Consider the following 10,455-nt stretch of genomic DNA (forward strand, 5'->3'; position numbering starts at 1 on the left):
TGCGACGGTCATCAAGACCTACTAAACCTCCTGACCGTCTCACTTATAAATAGGAGGGGAGAATGAAGTGTGCGGTAATGTGCGCGTGCGCGGTAATGTGCGCGTGTGCGGTAATGTGCGCATGTGCGCGTGTGCGGTAATGTGCGCGTGTGCGGGAATGTGCGCGTGTGCGGTAATGTGCGCATGCGCGGGAATGTGCGCATGCGCATGATTCCCAGGCGGCGAGGCCTGTGGAATCAGTGATAATTTCCAGGCGTTTCGAAGAGATGTATTAATGAAATGAGTTACTTAAAGCTTAAATAGAGTTTAAGTAAATCGGAATTCTCACGACAAGGTGCATGGATAGGACAGGTTTGGAGGAATATGGGCCAAATGCAGGCAGGTGGGACTAGTGTAGATGGACCGTGTTAGCCACTGTGAGCAAGCTTGGCTGAAGGGAACCCCCTCAGGTTCCTCTTAAATCTTTCCCCCTCACCGCGACCCCCACGCACAGAGCAGAGAAGGGGGCTGTGAGCAGGGCGCTCATCTGCGCTCTAAACTTGCTCTGGGTGAGCGCGTACACACAGGTGTTTGTGCACGAACCGAGGCACTTCAGCAGCATCGCCACCTGCACGGCCGCGTACAGCGAGCGGGGGCCGCGGAACATCACCGTCCCGTTCACCCCGACCCAGGCGTGGATCACCGTGATGGGAACGGCTAGAGCCACGAAGCTCCCGGAGACCGCGAAGAGCAGGGCGACCGACGCCCTCCTGCTCCTGACCTCTGGGTCTTCGCCCCCCTCCCCCCGCCGAGGGCCCTTCAGGGCCAGCCGGGCCCTGCTGGCCCCCAGGATGTGCCTGGCGGTAAGCGAATTCAGCAGCAGCAGGGCGGGGATGGGGAGGAAGGTGTTGAGTAGGCTGGCGGCCCAGCGATGGGCGGACCACAGCGGCGATTCCAGGTCACCCGGCACAGGGCAGCAACCGTAGTCGGCGCGGTTCACGGTGTAACAGGGCCGGTAGCGGAGAGGCAAGGGCGCGTTGATCAACACGCTGACCATTCCTACCGCCGCCAGCACCATGGCCGCCGTTCTCTCGGTGCAATACGTGCGCCTCAGCTTCTGGCAACAGATAGCCACGAAACGGTCACACGTGAAGGATACGGTGAACCAGGTGCTGAGCTGGAAACTGAAGCCTTGCAGGTAGGCACTGAGCCGGCACACTGGCGTGTAGCGGAGCGGAGACCCGGGGAAGTGGTATCTGAAAGGACACGAAACGCCGGAGTGACTCAGCGGGTCAGGCAGCGTCTCTGGGGTGAGAAATAGACACAAAACGCTGGAGTAACTCAGCGGGTCAGGCAGCGTCTCTGGGGGGAGAAATATACACAAAACGCCGGAGTAACGCAGCGGGTCAGGCAGCATCTAGAGAAAAGATAGACACAAAACGCTGGAGTAACTCAGCGGGTCAGGCAGCGTCTCTGGGGGGAGAAATAGACACAAAACGCTGGAGTAACCAAGCGGGTCAGCACGGCGGCGCAGCGGTAGCGTTGCCGCCTCACAGCGCCAGAGACCCGGGTTCGATGCTGACCACGGGTGCTGTCTGTACGGAGATTGTCCGTTCTCCCGGTGACCGCGTTGGTTTTCCCCGGGTGCTCCGGTTTCCATCCACTTTTGCAAACATACGGGGTGGGGGGGAACCAACAGAAACCAATTAACCTACGAACCTGCACGTATTTGGAGTGTGGGAGGAAACCGGAGCACCCGGAGAAAACCCACGCAGGTCACGGGGAGAACGTACAAAACTCCACAGAGTCGAACCCAGTTCTGCAGTGCTGTGCGGAAAACAGGAGCGGGGAGGCGTGGGGAGAGATGGGGTGGTCTGGGGGAGAATGGAATGGGATTTGGGGGAGGTTAGTGAAAAGTCACCTAAAATTGGAGACTTCAATACTCATACCGTTGGGTTGTGAGATACTGTTCCTCCAGTTTGCGCTGGGCCTCACTCTGACAGTGGAGGAGGCCCAGGACAGAAAGGTCAGTGTGGGAAAGGGAAGGGGGGTTAAAATGGTTAACAACCCGGAGATCCGGCAGGCCTTGGCGAACCGAGCGCAAGTGTTCGTCGAAATAGTCGCCCAGTCTACGCTTTGTCTTGCCGGTGTACAGGAGGCCACATCGGGAACCGGTATATCTCCCGTTTGCCAAACACTTCAACTCCCCCTCCCATTCCCACACTGACCTTTCTGGCCTGGGCCTCCTCCACCGTGAGAGTGAGGCCCAGCGCAAATTGGAGGAACAGCACCTCATATTTCGTTTGGGCAGCTTACACCCCAGCTTGACTTCTCTAACTTCAAGTAACCCTTGCATTCCCTCTCTCTCCATCCCATCCCTTTCCCAGTTCTCCGACCGGTCTGACTGCCCCTTGACTAAATTTTATTTCTGTTTGCTTCGTTGTCACCTTCCCCGAGCTAACAATGGTCTATTCTACTTTTCCCTTGATCAGAACACCACTTGAGATGCTTCTTCCCTGTGGCTATCCAACTGTGCAACTCCTCCCCCTTCTGTCATGGGGTAGACTGACTCCCCTCCCTCCACCCCCCCCTCCCCCCACCCCACTCTCCCCCCCCCCCCCCCAATCTTTGCACATCCCCAATCCTTTCCACTCATCACTTTAACTTCATGTTTCATGTATCTTGTGCTATATGACAGTTGACAGATTGATTAATAGGACTAGATGTTACAATCCTAATAATCAATCTGTCAACTGTCATAAAGCACAAGATGTTTCGTGTATCTTGTGCTTTGTGACAGTTGACAGATACATTTCCCTCCTGGGACAAATAAATTTCTATCGTATCATATCATATCGTGGCAGAGTCCCCTTTCACAGCTGACCCTTTCATATCTCTGTATCTCCCTCTCCCCTGAGCCTCAGTCTGAGGAAGGGTCTCAACCCGAAACGTCACCCACTCCTTCCATCCGAGGATGCTGCCTGTCCCGCCGAGTTACTCCAGAATTTCATGTCTATCCTCGGAATAAACCAGCATCTGCAGTTCCTTCCTACACGTGCAGTAGATGAGGTTGGAGCGGGTATCCAGTAGGTACCTGACTATCTGGCTGACTATAACGTTGAAGACCAACACCATGAGATCACCTATCGCCATGGCCATCATGTAGCAGGTGATGTCTTTGGAGAGACCGCACTTTCCCCGAAACAGGATCACCAAGGACATCAAGTTAGCTGCAAGGAAACACAAAAGAGTGAGAAGTAAGAGGGAAATTGGATAGAGGTGCAGCGATCTTCATCTGTAGTTTATTGTAATCCATTGAACCAGAATTTTAGCAGTCCTGAACTACTATCCACCTCATTGGTGACCCTCGGACTATTTTTGATCGGACCTTGCTGGCTTTACCTTACACTAAACGCTATTCCCTTATCAGGGCGGCACGGTAGCGCAGCGGTAGAGTTGCTGCTTTACAGCGAATGCAGCGCCGGAGACTCAGGTTCGATCCTGACTACGGGTGCTGCACTGTAAGGAGTTTGTACGTTCTCCGCGTGACCTGCGTGGGTTTTCTCCGAGATCTTCGGTTTCCTCCCACACTCCAAAGACGTACAGGTATGTAGGTTAATTGGCTGGGTAAATGTAAAAATTGTCCCTAAATTGTGTAGGATAGTGTTAATGTACGGGGATCGCTGGGCGGCACGGACTTGGAGAGCCGAAAAGGCCTGTTTTCGGCTGTATTATATATGATATGATATGATAGGTATATGTGCACTGTAAATGGCTCGATTCTAATCACGTGTTGCCTTTCCGCTGACTGTACTTTTCACTGTACCTCGGTACACGTAACTATGAACTAAACGGAACTGAACTGAATACGACAATGAAAGGCCCAGACAGAGCGAATGTGGGGAGGATGTTTCCACGGGTGGGAGAGTCTTGGACCAGAGGGCACAGCCTCAGAATTCCGGACGTTCCTTTGGAAAGATGGGGAGGAATCTCTTCAGTCAGAGGGCGGTGAATCTGTGGAATTCATTGCCAAAGTCGGTGGAGGCCAAGTCATTGGGTATTTCTAAACCAGAGATTGACAGGTTCTTGGCCTTTAAGGTTGTTAAAGGTTACTGGGAGAAGGCAGGTGCATGGAGGTGAGAGGGGACGATAGATCAGCCATGATTGAATGTTGGAGTGGACTTGATGGGCCCTTCACATTCACTCTATCCAGGCCACACACAACACTCGAGCCCAGGATCGAACCCAGGTCTTTTGCGCTGCGTGGCAGCAACTCTTCCTCTGCCTCTGCGCCACTCAGTTTAGCTTAGAGATACAGCGCGGAAACAGACCCGTCGGCCCACCGGGTCCGCGCCGACCAGCGATCCCCGCACACTAACACTATTAGAGAACGTACAAACTCCGCACGGCCAGCACCCGTAGTCGGGATCGAACCCGGGTCTCATTCGCTGTAAGCCAGCAACTCTACCGCTGCGTCACCGTGCTACACCTAACTTTAGGTTTTAAGAAATACAGCGTGGAAAGAGGACCCTCGGCCCGTCGGGACTGCGCCGGCCAGCGACTTCCTACCCAATGATAGAGACAATCCGTCTTCCCTTGGCACGGAAACCAAGAGCACAAAAGTAAACAATCTCATCGTTGCCCTGACTCTGAACACTGACTGGCACAACGGATGCAGAGAAATCAACTCACACATCTCCGTTTCACCTTGAATCTAGACAGAACGACCCTGGGTAACACAGCGGGTCAGACAGCATCCCTGGAGAAAAGCAATAGGTGACATTTCGGATCACGACCCTTCTTCAGACACCTTACACTGTAACTCCTTGCTCCTCTCAAAGGAACTGTACGATGCCAAGTGTGGTGGCTTCCCAATGATATCTGAGATAGCATGCTGGTGTGCCCTGTACTGTGGAGTGGGTCTCGCACCACAGCTGGAGCGAACCACTCGCACACATTGATGCATGGGGAACGGAGAGATTTTAGAAAGATTTTTGGGGGATTTTAGAGATACAGCGCGGAAACAGGCCCTTCGGCCCACCGAGTCCGCGCCGCCCAGCGACCCCCGCACATTAACACTATCCTACACACACGAGGGCCAATTTTTACATTTACCCAGTCAATTAACCTACATACCTACCTGCACGTCTGTGGGAGGAAACCGAAGATCTCGGAGAAAACCCACGCAGGTCACGGGGAAAACGTACAAACTCCGTACAGACGGCGCCCGTAGTCAGGATCGAACATGTGTCCCCGGCGCTGCATTTGCTGGAAGGCAGGAACTCTACCGCTGCGCCACCGTGCCACGGTGATCACGAATCACTCACAGGCAGATGAGATTGGTTTATCTTAGAACATAGAACAGTACTGTGGAGTCATACAGTGTGGAAACTTTACCAACATGTCCAATTTACACTAGCCCCACCAGCCAGCGTTTGATCTATCAACCTCTAAACCTATCCTAAACCTCTGACCACAGAGTCAGAGAGTCACAGTCTTAGCGTCTTACAGAGTGGAAGCAGGCCCTTCGGCCCAACTTGCCCACTCCGACCAACATGCCCCATCTACACTAATCCCACCTTCCTGCGTCTGACACATATCCATCTGAACCTGCCTGTCATGTACCTGTCCAGACCTTTCTTAAACGTTGGGATAGTCCCAGCCTCAGCTACCTCCTCTGGCAGCTCATTTCATACACCCACCACCCTCTGTGTGAAACGATACCCCCCAGATTACTATTAAATCTGCCCCCTCACTTAAAATCAATGTCCGGTACTTAGAACCTCGAACAGTACATCGCAACAACAGGCTTTCGGCCCACAATGTCACGGCCAAGCACGATGCCACGATAAACCGTCCGAAGAAGGGTCTCGACCCGAAATGTTACCCGTTCCTCATCTCCAGAGACGCTGCCTGTCCCGCTGAGTTACTCCAGCATTTTGTGTCTATCTTCGATGTAAACCAGCAACTGTAGTTCCTTCTTAAACTAATCTCCTCTGTCTGAACGTGATCCATAGCCCTCATTTCCCTGCACATCATTGTGCCGATCAAAAGCCTCTTAAATGCCACTGTTGCATGTGCCTCCACCACCACCATTGGCAGCGCGTTCCAGGTACCCACCACACTCTGCGTGAATAAACTGAGTAAAGTGTAAAGATGTCCCCCGTAAAGACGTGCCTCTGTGTAAAGATGTGGCCCATACATCTCGTTTACACTCTGCCCCTCTCACCTTGAAGCAATGCCCCCTCGTCTTTGATATGTCCACCCTGTTGGAAAGGTTCTGACTGTCCACCCTATCTATGCCCCGCATAATTATATATATATTTCTATCAGTTCTCCCCTCAACCTCCGGCGTTCCAGAGAAAACAATACAAGTCTGTCCGACTTCTCCTCGTAGCTGATTCGCGCTAAAGCAGGCATCTTTCTGGTAATAGGCACAAAAAGCTGGAGTAACTCAGCGCGTCAGACAGCATCTCTGGAGAAAAGGAATACGTGACATTTCGGGTCGAGACCTTTCTTCAGACTAGTCAGGAGAAAGGGGAACGAGAGACATAGTCGTTGATACAGAGAGAGATAAAGAGCGAGTGAATGAAAGATATGCATAATGTAACGATGATCAAGGAACGGGGGAGCCCATAATGGTCTATTGTTGGCTGTGGGCTCTGTGATAACGAGTTATGCAGGCAGTGAAACACTACAGGACGACAGTGAAACTCGTACGCCATCTCGGGTGGGGAAGGGACGGAGAATGAAACGACTTACCAGGCACACCAATGGCTGCCACAATCGGATAGAAGATCTCGATGTGAAGTGCGTACGTTCCCATGCTCTGGTGAAAGGGGGCGCTGGGTGAAGGGGTGCTTTGGAAACGGTACGATTTATACGTGAGTAGATGGCCTCATGCGTCATCCATGTCATTAACCAGAGCAAATATTCAAGGCAAGGTTTCGCAACCCAGTACTCATGAGACCTCTATGATCCTCAGAGAAAACACTGCGCTGACAGGCTGCAGTCATACATCACTAGTTTAGTTTAGTTTAGTTTAGTTTAGTTTAGTTTAGTTTAGTTTAGTGATACAGCGTGGAAACATGATCAGAAACGTGATCTGAAAACGCACACCTCCAGATTCAGGGACAGTTTCTTCCCAGCTGTTATCAGGCAACTGAACCATCCAACCACAACCAGAGAGCGGTCCTGAACTACTATCTATCCCTTTGGTCACCCTAGGACTACCCTTTATCAGATGTTGCTGGCTTTACCTTGCACTAAACGTTGTTTCTTTTCGTGTATCTATACACTGTCATATTCTTCCTTTGTACCGCCCCCCCCCCCCCTGACATCAGTCTGAAGAAGGGTCTTGACCCGAAACGTCACCCATTCCTTCTCTCCCGACCTGCTGAGTTACTCCAGTTACTCCAGCATTTTGTGAATAAATACCTTCGATTTTCACCAGCATCTGCAGTTATTTTCTTATACACTGTAAATGGATCGATTGTAATGATGTATTGTCTTTCTGCTGTCTGGTTAGCCTGTAAAAAAAGTGTTTCACTGTACCTCGGTACACAAGACAATAAAATAAACTGAACTGAACTGAACTGACCATGATTACAATCAAGCCATTCACAGTGTACAGATAAAGGTAAAGAGAATGACATTTAGACTAGAGACTTTAGTGATACAGCGCAGAAGCAGGCCCTTCGACCCACCGAGTCTACGCCGACTAGCGATTACCATGTACACGTGCACGATACTGCACACTAGGGACAATTCACAAATTCACCGAAGCCAACTAACTTACAAACTCGCGCGTCTTTAGAGTGTGGGAGGAAACCAGAGCACCCGGCGAAATTCCACGCGGTCACGGGCAGAAAGTACTAACTCAGTGCAGACAGCACCCGTGGCCAGGATCACACCCGGGTCTCGGGTCTTGTAAGGCAGCAAGTCTACCGCTGCGCCACCGTGCCGCCACTACTGAAATATGATCATGTGGAGTGCCATCTGTGGAAAGTGTTAGGGTGCTTTAACGAGATAGTTGTGAATAAGAGATGGGGGCGGCACAGTGGCAAATGTGTAGACGGGGGGCATGTTGGACGGCATGGGCAGGTTGGGCCAAAGGGCCTGTTTCCACGCTGCATGACTCCATCACCATGACTCTAGATGGTAGAGCTGCTGCCTCACAGCAACAGAGGCCAGGGGTTCGATCCCGACCTCCGTGTGTGGAGTTTGCACGTTCTCCCTGTGACCACGTGGGTTTCCTCCGGGTGCTCCGGTTTCCTCCCACATCCCAAAGATTTTGTCGGTTAATTGGACTCTGTAAATTGCCCCGAAGTGTGTTAGGAGTCGATGAAACAGCACGGTGGCTCAGCGGTAGAGTTGCTGCCTCACAGCGCCAGAGACCCGGGTTTGATCCTGACCACGGGTGCTGTCTGTACGGGGATTGTACGTACTCCAAAGACAATAATGGATCTAACCCCAAATCTATACTTACACCTCATGGGTGGCGTGATTTTACCGGATAGCTGCCCAAACGAAATATGAATAGGAAACAAAAACTGCAGATGCTGGTTAAAATCGAAGGTAGACCCAAAATGCTGGAGTAACTCAGCGTGTCAGGCAGCTTCTCGGAAGAGAAGGAATGGGTGGCGTTTCGGGTCGAGACCCTTCTGCGGAGTGAAGAAGGGTCTCGACCTGAATCGTCACCCATTCCTTCTCTTCCGAGATGTTGCCCGACCCGCTGAGTTACTCCAGCATTTTGTGTCGACAAGCGAATTATGAGATGCTGTTCGTCCAATTTGTGTTGATCCTCTGACAATGGAGGAGACCTAGGACAGATATCTGGACTATTATTCGCTGTTGTATTTTCAGTGAGACCAATTACATTGTACAATAGTCGCGACTTCTCGGTTCCGCTTGCAACAGGGTACAAAGGTAAGGATACTTAATACAGAGTCAAAGCGTCATAGCGTGATACAGTGTGGAAACAGGCCCTTCAGCCCAACTTTCCCAGTGGTGGAAACATCCTCCCCACAGCCCAACGGCCCCACATGTTCCAGCTCCACTAGTCCCGCCTGCCGGCTTCTGACCCATATCCCTCCAAACATATCCTATCGATGTACCTGCCTAACTGTTTCTTAAACGTTTGGATAGTCCCAACCTCAACTACCTCCTGTGGCAGCTCGATCCATACACCCACCACCCTTTAGACAATAGACAATAGGTGCAGGAGGAGGCCATTCGGCCCTTCGACCCAACACCGCCATTCAATGTGATCATAGCTGATCATCCACAATCTCTTGGACAATTCTCTGAATGCATTCAAGAGAGAGCTAGATAGAGCTCTTAATGATAGCGGAGTCAGGGGGTATGGGGAGAAGGCAGGAGCGGGGTACTGATTGAGAATGATCAGCCATGATCACATTGAATGGCGGCGCTGGCTGGAAGGGCTGGAAGGGCCGAATGGCCTCCTCCTGCACCTATTGTCTATTGTCTATTGGAACATTGGACCATTGGAACATTGGACCATTGACCATTGGATCATTGAACCATTGGAACATGGGATCATTGACCATTGGATCATTGGACCATTGACCATTGGATCATTGGACCATTGACCATTGACCATTGGATTATTGGAACATTGGAACATTGGACCATTGGACTATTGGAATATTGAACCATTAGGAAATTGGACCATTGGAACATTGGACCATTGACCATTGGAACATTGGAACATTGGAACATTGGACCATTGAACCATTGACCATTGGACCATTGGAACATTGGAACATTGGAACATTGGACCATCGAACCATTGACCATTGACCATTGGCCATTGGCCATTGACCATTGGACCATTGGAACATTGGGACATTGGAACATTGGACCATTGTAATATTTAACAATTGAACTATTGCCAACATTATAACATAGAACAGTGCAGTTGGGCACAATATCTGAGGAAGGATGTGTTGGCTTTGGAGAGGGTCCTGAGAATGATCCCATTCTCAACGAGTGGGTTAACCTATGATGAGCGATTGTCGGCACTGGGCCTGTACTCACTGGGGTTAGAAGAATGAGGGGGGACCTCATTGAAACATATAGAATAGTGAAAGGCATGGATAGAGTGGATGTGGAGAGGATGTTTCCACCAGTGGGAGAGTCTATGACTGGAAGTCACAGCCTCAGAATTAAAGGACGTGATTTTAGGAAGATTTCTTTAGTCGATGGGTGGTGAATCTGTGGGATTCATTGCCACAGAAGGCTGTGGAGGACAAGTCAGTGGATATTTATAAGGCAGAGATAGATATTCTTGATTGGTACGGGTGTCAAGGGTTATGGGGAGAAGGCGGGAGAATGGGGTTAGGAGGGAGAGATAGTGTAAGAAAATAACTGCAGATGCTGGTACAAATCGAAGGTATTCATTTCACAAAATGCTGGAGTAACTCAGCAGGTCAGGCAGCATCTCAGGAGAGAACG

The 10,455-nt window shown here is 51.0% G+C and overlaps 1 protein-coding gene across 1 annotated transcript; it reads right to left on the bottom strand.

The window, feature by feature from the left end:
• Positions 1-445: 445 nt before the first annotated feature.
• Positions 446-6,805, bottom strand: LOC144602881 (putative G-protein coupled receptor 139). The gene is made up of 3 exons (XM_078416003.1): positions 6,742-6,805; positions 3,074-3,209; positions 446-1,235 (listed from the first exon to the last, which is right to left on the bottom strand). The coding sequence occupies exons 1-3, from the start codon at positions 6,803-6,805 to the stop codon at positions 446-448; spliced, it is 990 nt and encodes a 329-aa protein (XP_078272129.1).
• Positions 6,806-10,455: the final 3,650 nt, after the last annotated feature.

The sequence above is a fragment of the Rhinoraja longicauda genome, chromosome 19, assembly GCF_053455715.1.
Source record: "Rhinoraja longicauda isolate Sanriku21f chromosome 19, sRhiLon1.1, whole genome shotgun sequence".
NCBI classification, from domain to species: domain Eukaryota; kingdom Metazoa; phylum Chordata; class Chondrichthyes; order Rajiformes; family Arhynchobatidae; genus Rhinoraja; species Rhinoraja longicauda.